This window comes from Pagrus major, chromosome 4 (assembly GCF_040436345.1).
Source record: "Pagrus major chromosome 4, Pma_NU_1.0".
NCBI classification, from domain to species: domain Eukaryota; kingdom Metazoa; phylum Chordata; class Actinopteri; order Spariformes; family Sparidae; genus Pagrus; species Pagrus major.
In genome coordinates, this window is record NC_133218.1 from 35,020,477 (window position 1) to 35,039,535 (window position 19,059).

The following is a 19,059-nucleotide window of genomic DNA, read 5'->3' on the forward strand; positions in this document are numbered from 1 at the left end:
TATATTGAGTCAAAAGTAACTCTCATTGCCGTCATTTCAATATCTGCTAACACCTACATTACTGCCAAAGCAGAGAATCGTTTAAACCATCTGCAGTAGAGCAAGCTTCATCTCCAGCATTAATCTACAAACCTTAAAAATCACAGTGGTGACTGTATGAGGTTTCAGTTGAGTCACTTGGAACAGCTGCAAGTGCAAAGCACATGACAGTATTAACAATTTGATTAGGTGGTGTTCAAGCCAGCTGCAGGTGGTAAAGTCAGCCCAGTCACCTAAATTAAATGTTGGCAGTTAGCCTTTCTGCAAACCCTAACCCTGACACGTTCACATTTTTTACATGTAATAAGCTCTGTACCATTTTAGCATTTCTACAACACGTGTCATATCAGGTTCACATTACGTGTTTGGCTTTAAAATTAGGTAATGGAGGGGATGTTGGTGTACAGAGGTGGAGTTAAAGGCGAGAAGGCTGCCAAGCCAGTGACGGAAAGTTCAAGGCTGCTTTTCAACGATTCTAAACATGACGTGTCTGGATATTTTTATGGAGACCACGTTACATCTCCAGCTGTGTTTGTGGTGACAAAAACATGTATTTTAAGCCAAAAAAAAAAGATCTTTCATCCAAACCCCAGCCAAGTGTTTTTTGTGCCTATACCTAACCAGACCATAACCACAGTGATGTCATAACATAAAAATAGAAAATCGAATTTAAAAAAACACAAAGTTGCAGTATAAAGACACTTATTCTGGCAATTTGATATACTGCAGTTCTTAAGGAAGAAGTTTAGTTGGTGTAAAGGTGAAATGTAAGAATTTTAGTTGAAGACATTCTTAAAAGTTACATTTAGCAGACGCTTTTGACTTACAGTAATTCATACATTCATGGCAGTAGCTGCTATGCAAGGTGCCAACCAGTAGTTTGGGGTTCAGTATCTTACCCAAGGACACTTCGACATGCAGACCAGGGGAATCAAACCAGCGACCTTCCGATAACAAGACGCCTGCTCTACCCCTGAGCCACAGCCACCCACTTGATAAGAATAGATACTACACTTGATCTTAGCCAGAAGGCCGAGAAGCAACGAACCAAAGTTATCAACAGTTTTTACATTATGACGTCTGTGTAGGCTATTATGCTGCAGGGGTATCTACTGAAGTTAGCCTGCTATCCAGCTAGCGCCCGCTCTGAAGCTCCTGTGCTAACAAAGTAAACACCAACACTCCTCAGTTGCTCCGAGGTCTCAGTTAGGACCCAAATGCACAGCTAAGCAAGCTAATGGCAGCTGCAGTTAGGAGCAGTTAGCGGGGACTCTGGTGATATGCTGACCCCTATTTGTTTTGAAGTTTGAATCAACAGCTGACCAGTTTTTACATTGCACCTTTAAGAATATAGAGGGTGTAGTTTATATATATATATCTTTTTTTTTTAAGTGACATAAGTGACCTGTTGTCATTTGAAAAATATCAAATTGTTGCAGATTGAACAATATTTTGTCGAGTTGACAGATCAATTAAATTAATTCTGCAAGCAAGTATTATAAACTACTTATCTTTGCATTGTCACCTGTCCACTGTTCTCACCTCAGCCCTGTGTCTGTACAGACATTTGTTTATTAGTAAAGAAAAGGTCCTTAAAATTTGGAAAGATCACCAGTGAACACAAAGAAAAGAGAGAGAATCTTTTGCAAATGAAAATGCCTCGCGGTGCAACATTAGCAGAAAGCTAGGTTAATTTAATTAATTTTGAATGGAGCCAATGTCCCACAGTAAAGATTCTCATTGCAGCACACCTCACCGTCTTAATTGCATTATTATGCTCCAGTCCTGCCATGCAGGATATTAGAAAATCCTCTAGTTGATGAAGACTGGCCACAAAACCTCATGACCTGTCTGTTTTTTTCTGATAGGGGAGACCAGATAGCCTCGCTCCTGGTTGTGAAAAAAGACATTACCTCAGCAGGAAAACGACATAGTGAAGTGTGTTGTTAAAAAAAATGAATAGTGACGCCTTTTATATCCTGTGTCTGTACCCAGTTCTACACGGCTGAACAGTGTAATCTTTATTTTACTGTGAACAGTTCCCTTCATTAACAGGATTAGTGAGGAACTTTTGCAAATTTAGCCAAGTTCTTGTTGGAAGGGCTTACCTCGGGGCTATTTGGATTGCATGAGCATCGTTGAGTAGTTTGACTTCACCGCAGAGCAATGTGTATGGCTTTTTAACCCTTGTTACCATGCATGCCATTTCAGTTCAAGGAGAAGTTTGGAAAGCAAATGTTTGCCGAATGATTGTACAATATATTACACCAGCACACTGCCTGAGAAGACGATAGTATTTTTTTCTGCTTCTATTTACCCATGTATGTTATATTGTCTTCTGTACACAAGCATTTTAATCACATCTGTTGTATCATAACAGGGAAGTAGTTGCTAATTATGTAACCTTGGACGTAGCTTTGTACCCTATTTTGTCTTTCCTTTGCCTTTCCAAACCCCAAATGTCATGTTCTGGTATTTGTGCTTTAAAAAGGCAAAAAAAAGCAAACATTTATATTTGCGCTCTCCAATTTGGACCAACGTTCAACCATTATACAAGGAGAAATCAGCGAATACATCATAAAACCTCTAAACTCCATAATATTATGCAGCCAGAAGACATATTGCATAACCCTTCTTTGTTATGCATCTTTAAAAAACAGATGTAAAGTGAAGCTTGATATTGATTATTGGCCACTCGGAGGACATCAGTTGCACTTTCGGTAATGTGTAAAACAAATAGGAAGCACAAAATTGATGAATAAATGTGTGTGTCAGTGATTGCTGCATGAGGAGTGATAGCAGTACAAGTTTTCACCCACTGGACTAAATATTTGGGAGGATGTATTGACAGAATATTCTATATCAAGTTAACTTCACTTCTTTCCAAATACAACCCACAGCTAAATGAAACAAGAACAACCCTCTGGGGGTTTAATAAGTAAAAAAATAGACTAAACTAGTCAAGGTAAAAACAGCACACCATCACAAACTATTTCCTGGAATATGATCAACATTACAGATCATATCAGATGATATACTGTAGAAGACTGTGTAGCAGAAAGAGCTGTTGTTATTTAAGTACAGTACGTTTCCCTCCACCAGACCTAACAAAGCTTGTCAGCACCTACTACCCAGTCCTCTTCTCCCCTTCTCCCCTCCGTTCTCTCCTGTAAGTGGGAAAATCAGGGCAGCTGACAGAGGAGATGTAAAGCATGCCAGTGGCACCGCTGCCCTTTGTAAACAGTCCATCTGTACCAACCCCTCCCACTCCTCCGCCCCTCACCTCCCTCCCTCCCTCCCTGCCTCTCTCCTGCTCGAGCGCCCGCTAATTTGACCTCTTGAATAAGAAACCCACGAAAAATAATCCCCCCCCCCACCTTCTCCTCTCTCCTCCCTCCACAACAAGCCCTCCCTTCCTCGACGCCGTCCATTTAAAATATGACTCAAGTCTTGAGGGATGCTCCGACCGACCTGAGGGCAAAACACATTAGTCTTAGTTGAGATACCGACCAGTACGTGAACCGCCTGATATATTTAAAGCCAATTAGCCGGGAAGGCAAGGAGGAGCAGCTCTCCATCCATGAGGCGGAGAAGACCAGGAAGGGATGTAGAGGGCTGAAGCAGGAGTGGTCCGTGATTTTGGAGGGAGGCCCAGCACTCACTCTGATTGATCTGATATTAAGGAGAAATTAAGTATAAATCAGAATAGATTAGTTCTCTTAAAGGGCCATTTGATTGTTTTATAATTTTCTTCATAGAGGCGTAGATGCCAGGTGTTAAACTACATATACGACTGATGGGATAAAGTGGCATATCATGGACCTGACCTCATTTTGGTTAATCCAGCAAACCCAAATCTTCACCGAGTGAATCTGGAACCACGACATAACAGCACTCAGCGAGCGTGTAGCACCATAATCTGCCCGTATTGCCTGCAGTGGTCAGCCGTACATGTACATTTGGCTGTGTGGTGAAGGATTCCCAGGGACAAGTACATTCACCCAGATCTTGGCTGCTGATTAAAATAGAAGTGCTGTGTTGTTACGCCAGGGATACACACACATACACACACACACACACACACTCACACACACACCACACACACACACACACACACACAGCGACGGATAGCCACACTGGCTCACAGTGACACACACACAGCCACTGCCACTGATACTCACCAACATCCTTTGCCCTGTGTGTGTGTCTGTGTGTGTATGTGTGGCTGTGTGTGTGCTGGCTCGTGCAGAATTTTTAATAACCTCTTTTGATTAGAATCCCCCTCCAGCGGCTTATTTAGGGCTGGATTTGGAGCGGGTTTAAAGGCCACCGCCCCCCGGGGGGCGCTCCATTGCACTTCTCTGAATTCAAATACGATGTCCTTGACACCTCTGTATCCTGTTCCCATTTTGCACTATTTTTGCTGCAGCAGCAACAGATGAGTAGCGAGGGGGCTGGGGGGGGGGGTTGGAGGGGTTGGGGTGGGGGGCTCCTTAAACCAGCTGTTAACCTGTGTTTTTTCCCCCCTCTTTTACTCCACAGAGTCGCTCCAGGCAAGAGGACCCAGAGCAAGCTCGACTGAAACAGAAAGCTAAGGAGGTAAGCTGCAGCGGAGATCATTACCCTTGACATTTCCCCGACTCCGGCGTATTAATTTTTCATGCCTCACTACATATGTAATGCCATTTAAAGTCGGACTTAAAAAAGTTTGAGGAATTATTCGCGCCGATTGATGCCCATGTGTGGAAAATGATTTTCTGCCACCCTCCTCTTCCTCCACCCCCCCTTCTTTTTCTTTTCTTCGTCTATTTCTGCCTCTTCATCTTGCACCAGTTTGAATTTTGGGCTCAGTGAGCCCCTCGTTTGATTGATGGGCTATCAGGGGAAGGTTATACAGTCAGAACTGGAGTCGCCTTTGTTAATGATATTTGTTACTGCCTTTTTTTTGTTATGCAAAACTATAATTCAAGATTCAAGATTTAATTTGATCATCATTATACAACCGAGATTATACCACGGAACTGATATATGTCTCTCAACCTACGTACTATGTTATATCTTAAAAGAAAGCAGACGTTTCACTTCCATTTCTTTTTGGAAAAGAGTCAAATTTCAACAATAGTTCAGCACAAGCACAAAAAGATAAATACGTGAGCGCTGAATGAGGCTTTCACATACACCAATTCATGCTCTACATGAACTTTTACTGCTACAAAGGAGCGAAAAGAGTTATTTCCTTCTTCAAGTAATAGGCCACTGCACAACATGTTACAAATAGGGAAGTGTTTTACTGATGTAGCGCACTTCTGTTGGCAGCCTCTATCCTTCTCATTTTAAGTGCAGGTCTCGTATATGGTAAAAATTCCCAGTGGACCCCGGAAAGTAGACCACTCTTCTTTTAGTGGTTGGTTAATGTTGTTTACGCAAAATGAAATAGTTCTGTCACAGCGGAAGTTTGCGTTTGTTTTTGTATTTTTTTTCTCTTTTTTTTTCCTTTGTTTACTCCAGAAGAAACTTCACTGGGTGCTTTCAGTCCTTGGCTCGCTAACAAGGATCAAGAGGATTGTGAGGAGCTTCCGTAGAGTAGTCTGAGTAGACAGGAGGATGAAACACGCTCCATTCACCTGTTGTTGTTGTTGTTGATGTAGAACTTAGGGAGCAGACGTGGTTTCTTCTAAGCCACTTGCTCTTTATAAAAAAAATAAGAAGCCTTTTATTCATCCAGGTAAAGTTTACTGAGCACGTATGCACTTTTTCTCACTAACGCTCTAATTTATACTTACACAGTCCTACATTTTCCACCTGACAGCTCCCCAGCACAACCACTGTCTTTAAATGTCGGCCACTCTGCCATTTACATTTAAGGATAACTTTAAATGCCTTGCTCCGGGGGAAGCTCTGTATTGTTGTTTGGCCAAAGTGTTTAATTTTTAGGAGCCAGTCTGCGGTGTCGAACTTGTGACCTTCAATGACAAGTGGACTTCTGTTCCCTCTGGCTACTGGCAGCGCTCTGTCTTTTCTCGCCCGTCTCTCCTGGACATTTCTTTCTAGCAACATTGAGCCTTGCTGCAGTTTAGAACATTCACTCTAGATCTCAGCCTACCCATAAGCCCCACATATGCAAATGAAGCAGCGTAATAGGCAGCGCGATAGGTTTAGCCCCAGGGGCCATGTGATCAAAGTGGATCTCCTCCCTGTTAAGTGGCAGTCCGCTCGTCATCTGGATACGGCCAGATTAGTGCCTCGCGAGGAGACGCCGCGTGCACGTATGCACATTTTCATTTTCATCTGGAATTTTAAGAAGGTGGTTTGGAAATTGTTACTTTATGTAATGCTGTCTCCCCGAGAGACGAGCAAAGACTCCCAGCCCCCTGGCTGCCCCCCCAACCTACACACACACACACACACACACAACACCCCTCTTCCACCCTCCCTCACCTCTTTCTTTTTTTGCTTAATGGCCGTCGTTTCTCAGCCCCTGTGCCTCTCCGGTTTTCATCACCTGAGCTGGCTGTTTGTGTCACCGCAGAGTCTGTCGGCAGCTCACACATCTGTGCAAATTTCATCAGTATAATGAGCCCGAGCTACTCTTCCAGGCGACGGGCAGAGGAGCCAGCCTCTCTTTAAAGCCTCTCTCCGTGGTCACGCACACACAAAACAACCAGCACCACCACCAAACAATCATCAATTTGGAGAGATGGAATTACAACCTGTTATACACTTATACCAAGTGTTGGCGCGTAAATTGAGCTGGCACATGATTTGTTTTTTTAAAAGGCAGGCGCCGTGTGTCGTGAAGCTACAGCTGCAGAGCCGAGTCCAGTGATCAGGTATTAACCCATGATAAGCAAATGAAGTCAGGTCAGGTTTAGTGTCAGGTCAATTTCAATTACATTGGCCAAAATCACAAAATTGCCTCAAAGGGCTGTAAAAAAATGTGCAACGCCTCCGTTTGTAGACCCTCGATTTAGTGGAAAAACTCATCTAAAAAGGGTGAAACCTCAGGAAGAGCGAAAGAAAAGGGATCTTTCTACCAATGTGTATCGAGGATTGTTCGTCTTACCCAGGTTTTTCGTAGGTAAAGGGTTTTCTGTCTGATGAAGGCTTCATAGTAGGCATTTAAATGGCAACAGTAAACTCATTAACATCACTCGCTTTTATGCCTTCTATCCACTGCATGATACAGCTCGGCTTGACTCGACGCTACTTGCTTTTTTGGTTTTCCATTGGCAAAAGTTTTCCATTGACTGGTCACAAAGAGTCATCCCTAGTTTGTCACCGACCTTAATGTTTTATCCACTCGACCCTGATTCTAGAAAACGCCATCCCAATGGTCACTTTAGGACTTGCAGACGATCCTCTATTTGGTTGCCTATGAAGCAACCTCAAAAGGAAAGGATTTCCTCCGTTGCTCCTGTGTGTTTGTTCGATGTTGCAGCAGTTTCACTCAATGTTGCTATGACGATCAGGTAACAATCAGGCCAACGTTGAGCGTAGGGATGTGCCATGGTTTTCGATTATTCGAATAGTCATTGAATAATTAAAATTCTAACTGTACATGCGACTTTGTCTTAAAAAATATGTTCCCCAGAGGATGAGTCCTAATGTTTTTATTTTTTTAGTGCTCCTGCTAGGCCAAAATGTTTACATGAAAACAAGAAATATCAGAATCTAACAGTCAGATTGCCACGACATTCACTGAGCAGATTCGTGCTCCCCAGCAGCTGAACCCTTGTGGATGATCAATGAGTTTTATGCTTTCCCACCCTCGAGCCAAAACCGGACACAACATATCTCATAATATTAGTTGCCATGAACTTTACAGAGCAGATTTATGCTCCCAAGGGGATAACACATTTGGTTTTTAATGATTCCTCATTAAAATGTCCTCTAGACTCTGAACTCAGGATAAACTTAACTACAATATTGAACCCAAAATCAACAGTACAGTGTTAGTAGTTTTATATTGAGGGCTGAGGAACATTGTGGGCTCTGGGTGTCACTAGCAGGGTTCTTGGGGGATTTTTGTCATGTACATTTATGTCGCTATGCCTCTGATTGTGTATTTGCATCAGCAACCTGACCCACAACCTCGTCACCAGCAGAGATGGCAGGTCAGATAGACGGCGGCAGAGTTTTTTTGCGCGAGAGAGGCAGAGCGGTCTAGCGCCTCTGTTTCCTCCATGCACTACCATTTGGCCGAAAGGTCAGATGGGCTATTTCAGAAATGCCCCCAGTGAAAATCAATGGGCAAATCGTGGAGCTCAGTTCCTGTTTGTTGTTGTTGTCGGTGGTGGGTCTGTGTGTTCTGTCTGTTCCATTACGGAGGCAGGAGGCCAGGCAATGCCTAGTCATCGAGAGTGAGAAAATGAGAGCGAGAGAGAGCAAAGGAGACAGAGAGACAGAGACAAAGAGACAGAGAGAAAAGGAGACTTGGGGGGGGAGAGAAAAAGAGGGGAGGCAGAAAGAGATAGAGAGGGAGTTAAGGCCAGTAGAGATACATCACGATGTCAGACACACAGACACACTGCAGCCACAGATTCATCATCGCAACCGCGTCTGCAGGCACAACTGGACACAGGAAACGAGTGAACTGGAGAAGAGGACAGGCAGAGAGGGACGAGGGAAGAGGGGGAAAGACAAATTGGCTACTACAGCTGGCCAAAATCTGCCCAAAAGCTCCTGTAAGGGCCTGTTCAGCTGCTGAAGCAAACCACGTCGTGCCAGGAACGCTGATATTTTCCACTGAACAGCTTTGTTAACATAAGTTGGTTAAGGACCCGACCATCATAAACTACTGCTACTTCTTCTAGCTCTTAGTGATTCTAGAGGACTTGTGTTAAAACAGCGAGCTGTCCGACAGCATCTCCAATGGTTTTTTGTTAGAATAATTTTCCTCAAATACTTTTCGTCTTCAGGCGCTGACAGATTTTTCTTTTGCCCATTTGGACGCACCAGCATCGCTTGAAATGTCTTGAACCCTCCACACAATTAATTCTGCCCTCGTTTAACTTTGAACCTCACACGGCTCCAAATAAAAGCCTGCAGTTATACATCCACTGAATGTATACGTCAGAATCTGTGAATCCATGTGACATATGCACAACATGGTCAGATTTAGCATATTTTGCCTCATTGTTCACGTACATGTTGGTTATGTTATTTAACCCTCAACCCTGTTGAGCTCCTGTCTGCTCAGCCGGCATGCACCGGGCCTTAATGCACACATACATGTTACTTGGTTGGTCCTGGCATCCTCCACAAGTGGCCGGGTCACGGAGAGACTGGAATCCACCCACACTGAAAGCTCCGTCAGCCGCAGCCTCGCACTTCTTCTCCAGAGAGGAGGCGCTCTTGTGTGTCAGAGGACAATGTAGCAGCCCCTCCGTTTTTATTAGGCCAGTTATATCTGCGAGTTCATAGGCGCTCATCCTCTGGCCCTCCGCAAACTGCTCGGCTCAAAAGAGGCGCTCTCCCCCCGTCAGGCAGGCCCGAGGGCAAAAGCCTGCTACCCTCCTCCACATTTGCTGCCTTTCTGTGCTGACTTTCAAAGAGAATTCCTGCTGTTTTGTGTGTCCCAGTTCATAGTTGTTATATATTCTTGTCTTCTGGTCTCACAGACACACAATACCTTAATATGAATAGAGCAGTAGCATTCACGGTCAGCTAGTGGGATTGCGAGCATAAGAACATAATGCTCATGGAAAGATCACGTCTTCTTAAACCTGTTTTACAAATTAGGTTACCCGTTAGTTTAGCAGGTGTAAACTTTATTTTATGTTTTGTGAAAGATCTCACATGGGGTTGACGTGGTTAATTTAATTATCACATAAGAAAGGTCTGTTTTGCAGGTCCTAAAGATAGTGCGCTAAACCTATTTTTTATTTGTTGCTTTGTTGTCGGTAGTTTCAACTTCAGTTTTTTTTTCTTCACCTCAAGACATATTACAAGAAAAAAAAAGAAGAAGCAGGCTATAAAAGTACCTTTGGTGTTCCTGTGTGTTTTCGAATATTACAAAGTGCTGTAATGAGAGGAAAACAACAAAAAAAAGGAGATTTTTTTTTTTGCCTCAGAGGGAGATAGCGACTCGTCTCCTCGCTGTACAAGCCTGTAGGTTCACTTTTCTCTTTGTGCGCCAGAGCACTCCTTGGGACTCAAGCGACAGGGGAATTGGGCATGCTGAGCTACGCTGGTGGCGAGGTGCCAGCCTCCTGTGCCTGGGATATAAGTGAGAGGGAGGCAGGAGGCAGGACACGTTTCAATTAGGCAACAAGCACCGCACACGGCGCATGAGAGGGGAGAATATAGAAAAGAAAAAAAAAACACCTCACCCTCAACTTCTCCCTTCTGACCTCTCCCAAAAACACACTTCCCTGAACTGCTCTGCCCCACCTTTTCTCTTCTTTTTCCATTTAAAATCGGAGGTGTCGTTTTTTGTGGAACTCATATGGGAAGGACAGTACCGGGGGTCTTTGTGAGGTGATGCTAAGTGTGCCAGCTCGGCCTGCATGTTTCCATTAGATTGTCATGTTGGCTAATTAGAGAGCGGCAGCATGATTCACCTTGTTAATTAGGAGGACTTGCACACCATGTGCCTGGGGGCGGTGTGGGGAAGAGGAGCCCAGCCTCAGAGCCTGCTAGTCGCCTGCTGCCTATGAAGATTCCCCCTTCTCATCTACCTTCCTTTCACTCCCTTTTTTTTTGATTTGGAAATGAATAAATCATTGACATCGTCCTCTCTCGGAGTGTGAATATCTGAGTTCTCATCTTTTTCCTGGATGCAAATTAGGCGTGATCAATAGAAGGTGACGAGCGGCGAATCTAAATGTTAAAAAAAAAAAAGGAGAGAGACAGGGAGAGAGAAGACTGCTAGACGAAGCACGCCAGCATAGAATGAGACAAAGCGAGAGAACATTTAAAGTAGGAAATTTTCCCTTAGATAAGCAGTATTTTTAATGATCACCACTCTCCGCTCGACGCTCCTCTGTAACACCGTCAGAATCTGCTTAACACTGATTTCTGGCTCCTTCATTAAACACTGCTTCTTGGAAAAATGTGCAGCGCAAATGTTATTATTTATAAAAATAACACTTACTCCAAAGTAAAGGCATCAGTTCTTTTAGACACATTCAATGAATCCACATATTTTGCACACAGTCTCCCTCCACAAGGTTTAATTCCTGCAAATAAGTTGCAGATGAAGAGGAACCGTAGGGTCATGATAGTGACACTCACATAATGACCTTAGCTCCAGGGAGGGCTGAGGGCTCTGAATAATTGGTCCTTGGCCCTGAAAACACTTCTGACATACTCGCCTTCAGAGGAAATGAAACACTCTGAGCCAAGACTATTAGCTCATGCATGTATTTTGAATTCATCTCCATAGGTAAAATAATTTAATCACAAACAGGTTTGCTGGAATATTCAAGAAGATTTGTGTGTTGAGAAAAGACGATGAAACTGAATTTCAGAGCATTTGTAATTAAAATCTCAACTCTGTTAATTATCTGTTATTCAAAGAGTGCAAAAAATAGTTTTAGTTATTGTGGTAAGTGTTAATATATCCTGAACACTTGGTGTGAAAACAAGATACTGTACTGAATCTATGCATATGACTCTACAGTATACAGTATATTCATCGTTAAATACAGTGCAACTTTAAACCTTTAAGGCCAATTAGACATGACAGCTCGCACTGCAGCATGTAACACAGTGCACACATCAGACATATCTTCATATATAACTTCTACATTAGACTGTTTCCTCTAGAGGAACACTGCCATATGTAATTATTGAGCTCTGTTGATGAAGTCACACATGTCTCTATTCAGTTTTTTACCACAAAGACGTGCCTACATTTGCAGTTCGAGGCTTAACTCGTCTCTTTGTAGCGTCTGAGTGCAGATGGAGAAGCGAAACCTGATTGGTTTACTGCAAATGGCCCTTCTCCCCGCAGCAAACTAACTGCCAGGCACTTCACATGAAGAAAGGCCTCAAGATGCAGCTCGCAGATGTTCATGTAATGTCGGCCATGTGGGTGTCAGGTGAATGAGAGCCATGGATAACAGACGTGCATAAAACACATACGTAAAATGTCAACGCGCTCTCATGCGAAGGAGTGGAAAACTTGCTCTGCACTGTTTTGGATATTGGAACCTGAAATTGAAGAAACATAACAATTTTTTATAATTTGTTTGTGATTAAGTCAGAAACTTGTCTTCCCTTGCATCTGACAAATTCAATTGGGCCTCATTCCTAAAATATTTGAACACAGAACCAGTGTTAACTTGTGCGTACACACAAACTTATTGTAGGAGCCATTTTTTATGTTGTGCAGGTATTTGTTTTTCCACTAGGGGAAGTATATTTCAGTTACTTTCTTTTACCCCAAACCTTGCCCCAGCTGTTGTTGATCAGAAGTGTTGATTAGTTTGAGTGGAGTGGTGGTGGAACACACACACAGTTTTTACACGGCAGCCAGAGAAACAGTAGAATCTCTTTTTGTTCTGTCAATTTACCTTATCCTTTTTGTTCAAATAAACGGGAACCTCACCCAAAGATATTACTTTTACAACTTTTCTTTTTTATTCGCTCTGGAGTCGAGTCAAGAACGAACCATCCCAAACCACCACAGGTGACAAGTTTTGCTTTTTGAATAGTCACCACACTTATAAACAATATTTTTTAATGCAGTCTTTCAAGCGATGTGCACAAGTTATATATGTTTTCTGTCGAGTGATTAGTCACAAGTACAATTATTATATCCATGTTGACAAAGCTAACATGCTGATGCTCAGCGGGTGTAATGTTCACCATCTTCGTTAAGCGTGTTAGCATGCTTACATTTGATAATTAGCAACAAACACAACCCGACCGACAAAACAAACGAGCATTGACACGGCTGAAATTAATCGAATATTTAAAGCAATGTTATGTAGACACAAATCCCTGTACAAATCGTCTGTAACGATTTGTATCAGCATAGTAATATGCTAATGGTGATCATGCTAACGTGCTGATGCTTAAATATTTACGATGTTCACTATCTTTGGTCGGCATGTTGGCTTGCTAACATTTGATAATTAGCACCAAACACAAACAGACTGACACAACAGACGAGCATTAAGAGCCGCCAGCATGGCTACAAAAATAATAGAATATTTAACATTTCTACAGAGTTACTGTTTTCTGTTTTGGTTTGATATATAGTTTAATAAAAAATGGCTGGAATCCGTAACATTTCTTCTCTCTGCATCTGCATAGCTGCGGGGGCTGTTCATGTCCACGCCATGACAGTACCATTATAGCAACGCTGACAAACTTATGAAAACGTCCTCGCTCACACCCACTGTAACATTAACAGAACCGTCCATTTGCATCTTATATTTTTGATATTAGATGTAGCGTGGCATAAAATCTGCCACCGTGTTTCCTGGCATTTTGTGTCTTTGTTTGCTGACAGTAAATGAAGGGAGACGACAGGTCCCCGGTCGGGCTCAAACTGGCGTTGTTTTGATTACATCATCGGTGTCTTACACCGCTTGGCCACCAGGGAAGGGGATTTGATTCCCGCTGGAGCCACCAATCCTCGTTTAACTCTACCAAGGCTCTATGGGGAAAAAGAAGCATTCACAAAAAAAGTGGCATATGTTATGTCTATATACTGAGAGGCTCCCCGCTGTGTCCTGTTGGGTTGGAGCTATTCTAGGGGGAGGGTAAGACACAAGCCAATTCTAAACCCATAGTCTGGCTTTTATACTGTGGTCTTTGCAGGGCAGTCAGCCCTTTAGCTTCCTTCACAGCCCCGTAGCTGCTCGTGACGTCAAGCAGAGCGTGTTCTGCTCTACCAAGGACATCTGTCTGTAAGCGTCTGGGGGGCCGCGAGCAGCCCCTCAGGCCAGGAGGAGGGAGGGAGGGAGAGCGGGAGAGAGGATGGAGAGAAAAGCCTTTGTTAAAAACAGCCGAGATGGAGAACGGCAGGTTGGCCATCATGGCTCCTGCAGCTCAAACCCCCCCATCTGCACTCCAAGCGTATCAGAACGCTCTAAGGTTCTTGCCGAATTTTGGACATGTTTGCGTCAGAAGGGAACATATTATTTGTTCTTTTGTGTTGAGAAAAAAAAGCCCTGTTATTTCTTTTTATTATTTAGGTCTTTATGGGGCATTTTTACATTACTGTTAAGGGTGCAGAGCTCGAGGTTAGACAAGATGTGGGAAACAGTTAACTTTGAAAGCCAGACAGACAAATGGATTTCTTTTTTGGCCCACTTCATGCATTTGTTCTACCTCGAATGTCTTTGGTACGACTTTAATAACAACAAAACCAAAACATGCACAGACCACTGATTTGTTATTACTTATAGGCAATGGGATTTCATTCAAACTGTCTCAATCTATATAAATATATAAATAAATAGTGAATTAGGGAGAACCCCTCAGTGAGAGATATTAAAAAATCCCTTCTTTGAATGCAGTGAACATAATTTCTATTTGCCGGAATCAGTTCAGTTAACATGTTAATGACAAACATTCGTACACTGTTGTTGAAAACCGTTACTTAGCTTTCATTTCGCCCCACCTTTCAGTTTGCTCCACCGATTCAGCCGCTGTGTGTTACGCTCACAAACCAGCTGTCTACACCGCTGATAAATATTAACTTCCACTGCCCTCAAACTGGAGGTCTTAGTCTTATTTAAATATGATTTTGGAAGAATCTTCCAGGACTTGATCCAATGACACGAATAATCTGATGAATACATGTAATTTGATATCGTGGGCCTGGATTTTTTTAAGCGTCCACAGCGGGAGAAAAAAAAAAAGCTGTAGATTGATTCTGCTGGGTATCTTGAAAATGTTCTACATCTCCTGACCTTTGCTAATAATTTGACTTTACAAGTTCCAGTCCCCTACTTTAAAAGGGCACACAGGCAGACTGGAAGCACTGGTATTTACGTGACTTTGTGGAACAGCAGATATTTATGTGGTACCATTGATCGGACCTGGCAAATGTATGCATCCTGCCAGCTGGTTATTCTTCCCTGTCTGGGGCGAATCTCTGCAGTGACCTTTGCAGTTTTCGGGGGGTGACTGCGCCTAAGGCTTAACAATGCCGACAGGTTCGTCCTGAAGGTAGAGAGAGATGTTTGTACTTGTAGGTTGCAGTCTTGATTCTGGAGCAGTAGAAACTCACTAAAAGAGACAGCAGAAGAGTTGCTTCATACCAAAAATAATAAACAGAGTGAAAAGTGACCAGAGAATACTTTGTTATGACTTAAACAAACCTTGTAGATGACAGCAATCTAAAGACTGACACCGTTTTGAACATGTATCCACATTCCTTCATAGCTACTGCTACTACTTCCCAGCGTTTGTACATTATGTGTGTCCATATTAATGTACTTCATGTACATGTTTGAATTAAATGGAGGTCAAAACAACTCCTGAGGGAAAACAAATCAATAAAAAGCCCAGCCCAACTCTGGCTTATATCAGTTGGCGGTCATTAAAGGAAGGTAGACTCGGCATAGTGGCACCAGATTGAAATCAGAAATCGGTCTCCCTGTGTCATGGCAGGCTCTATATTGACGGGAAACGCAGACTGGAGGGTTGCAGATGGTAAAATGAAGTCTTCATTTATCATACAGTCATAAATCTGAAAATGCAGGCAGTTGCTGTGGGCGCTGGGAGCCCATGCCTGGTGCCAACTGCCAGGCGGAGATGCCGGCATCCTGGTGCCATCACTGAGATAGCGGACCTCTCTCTCTTTCTCTCTTCTGCTCTATCGCTCCCTCCCAGCTCACTTTGCAGCGGGATTCTTTAAGGTCAGGCCCGGAGAGATTTGTGTGTTGTTTGTGGCAAAGCCCTAATAAGGTTAGCATTGATAACATTAATGCTACATTTGCCATGTGGAGGCAATAATCATCCCCAGCCTGTTTGCCTCATCCAGCCACGACCCCCAGTTTCTGACTCCATTATTACCCCTATGTCTTCATTTGCATAGAATTAAAAGCCTGATTCCCACCTCGACAATTCACTTCACGGCCTCGTCCATACTACTGCTACGAATTAGTATTTGTTTTAATTACAGGATGTATGGTCCTCAACCCTCCATTTTTAAAAACAGACAAATAAAAGCAGCTTATATATTCAGCTGGTTGGTACTACTGCTGTTATTTCCCCTACTTTGTGTTGTCAGCGTGTTTGAATCTTTCAACAGTTCCGCCGTGCTAAATGTGAAGTGGCAACACCCTAAAGGGCATGCCTTGCCACCGGGGCTTTAGGAAAAAAAATCAGAGGCAACTGCATGCACATTTTAGATCAGACTTTATACACCAAAGCAACCTTTTAAAGAGCGCCATCTGAAAGTAACATGAAATTTTCCCCTGATCAGACAACACGCATGTCTCACACAAACACCAGCGCCCGGCGAACGCATGCTGAGAGATAACATAAAAGAACATGAAAGACATGAAAGCGCACATTGATTGTCCCTGTTCGCTTGCAACCTAGGCCTCTCTCCCCCAGCGGGCAAGCACGCAGGCAAGCTGGTGGGTAGGCATTCCCTGTGCTGTGGCCAAGATTGATAGGCACGTGTGTGTGTGCGTGTGTGTGTACTGTGTTTTGCATGTTGGAGGGAGTGCTGACACCCTCTGTGCCATGGCCCCAGGCCCTCACACATCCACCCAATAGAAAGGGCAGCTCCCAGCGACGCTGGGTTCCCCCTCAGCCCCGCGGCTAGACATGACATTACCTCGGGCAGTGCCTCCCCACAACCTCCCCCTTATACATCACAAACCGCTAAAATCACAATGGCACCATGTGACTACACACACACACAATCGGTCTTTGACAGTAGCTCTGTTAATGGCTTCCATTTTGTTTGGCTCAGGAGGGCTCATACAATACACGGATGGACAGACAGAAGGAAGAAGAAGGATATCTTTATCCTGTACCCCCTGTTTTTTTCTCATCCTCACCAGGTCTCACACTGCACTAACATGTAACAGCTCTGGTTGCAAATGTTCCTAAAATAAATGTAAATGCTGGGGTCACTTGTGTGCCAACAAGCACTTACCATGGTGCACCTTATATGTGCTTAACAGATACAGAGAAAGAGAGTATCATGTCGGGAGGTTGTGACCGTCAGAGCTAAAAGAGCTAACCAAGGACAGTTCTGTATCACATATAGTTATTTTTGGTAAACTCATCTGTAAAAAACATACAGGACATTGTATGTAAATCAAAGCTTGTAAATATTTACGTCAAAATCACTTTTTGGTTAGACACCCTGCACATGACGTACTGACTTACCCAAACAGATGTGTGTGATACCAGAGAAACAGTCAGCACGTGTAGTGTAGAAGGTAATTTTTTTCTAATCTTTGTGTTGTCTTTTTCCAGATGCAACAACAGGAACTGGCTCAGATGAGGCAGCGAGATGCCAACCTTACAGCACTAGCCGCCATCGGACCCCGCAAAAAACGTAAAGTGGATTCACCAGGGGCCACTCCATCAGGGACAGAGGTAAGACTCACCTAATGACTATATTGTCAATTTTTTTTGTCCATATCCAGTTGCAAGTGTTGACCTGATATCTATCCTCAACATTAACATCACCATTAACATTTGGTGGGAACCTACCGATTTATCAGGATTGGCGTATACTGTATCTTGTCCAATATGCACCGATATAAAAAAGCTTTTTGGGCATTACAATGCAGAAAAAATGCTTAGGCTGATTTACAATGATTACATTTCCAATGAAGTTTATTGTTTCAGTGCACTGAAGCCATTTTGGACAATAGAGTTGATTGTTCAACTGTCAAATATCCTCCTTCTGTCAGAAATCTTTGTCACATGTGTTTGAGAACCATATATTAGGGATCATTGTATTAAATAGGAATTGTACACTCCATGATATCGGTATCGTATAGGGGATATATTCTACTATTCCTGATAGATATCTGAGCAGAGCAGAATTCAGTGCATTTGTGGTGATGATGAGCAGGTGATGATCTCTCACCACCCTGCCGACAACACAGTAAAAATAAACATATTTACAACCTGTCTACTTTGCGTTCTAGAAAGGGTACTTTAAATCCAAGATAATGTATTTCTCAGTTTTTTCTTAAAGGTAAATTTTTTTTGTGCCGACATCTTTCAATGTTAATTTTCATGGTTCTGTCATCCCTGACTGTGGTGAGTTCAAACATGGAGGGCTGGTAGATATGCATAAAAATGAGTCACTGAATATGTATCTGCAAGACAGTGAATAAGAAATAATCCATAACTGCAGGTAAAAGTGGTGAGTTTAAATTCCAGCTGCTGGTCAGATAGACTAAAGTTTTTGTGTTAATGCAGGATTTTCTCCTGAATCTAATTACCGTGTTGTTGTTCGGAGACTTTAGGTTGTACCTCCACAGAACGCTCCAAACCTTTTCATGAGTCTGTAGGTCGAGGTTTGTGGTAGTCAGAAACTCGACACTTGGTAGTTGTAAAAAGTTTTCTGACATTATTAACACGAGTGCAGGGGCCGACTTGTCCTCGGACAATTAGTAATCTACAGTCGGATTGTAGTTAGTTCAGATTATACAGACAGTCCACTTTCTGTTTAGTTGGTCCAGCTGCTCCCTGATAATTTAGCACACTGGGACTCTTGTTTATCTACTCTAGTTTTCTGCCTGTTTTATTTATCTGCCTAATATAATAGCTATTGTCCTGAATTCTTATATATCACTGTTCAACAGCACATCTCGTTACACCATATTTTCCTGATGCAGATGCAAGATTAGTGCACCAGTGCAGCCAGCCAACCAATGGCACACTACTCACTTCTTACTAAAAAAGAAAAATCAATTGTTTACTTTATATCGTCTATCCAGGCACAGCCTGTATAACCTATTTAGTCACTGCTGATAGAATAACACTTGGTGGAAGAAGTGATCACATCGCAGTCCACTCTCGGGACTTCTCCTCTACCGATCGGCTTCTCTTCAAATCCCCCTTTCGAGCTCGAAATAA

General features: G+C 43.0%; 1 protein-coding gene across 1 annotated transcript in view; it reads left to right on the forward strand.

The window, feature by feature from the left end:
- LOC140994217 (transcription initiation factor TFIID subunit 4-like) overlaps nt 1-19,059 on the forward strand; it is an 88,572-nt gene that overhangs the window by 44,374 nt on the left and 25,139 nt on the right. Inside the window, exons 12-13 of the mRNA XM_073463778.1 lie at nt 4,582-4,638; nt 17,440-17,562. Of these exons, the coding sequence (XP_073319879.1) occupies nt 4,582-4,638; nt 17,440-17,562 (180 nt within the window). The remainder of the gene's footprint in view (nt 1-4,581; nt 4,639-17,439; nt 17,563-19,059) is intronic.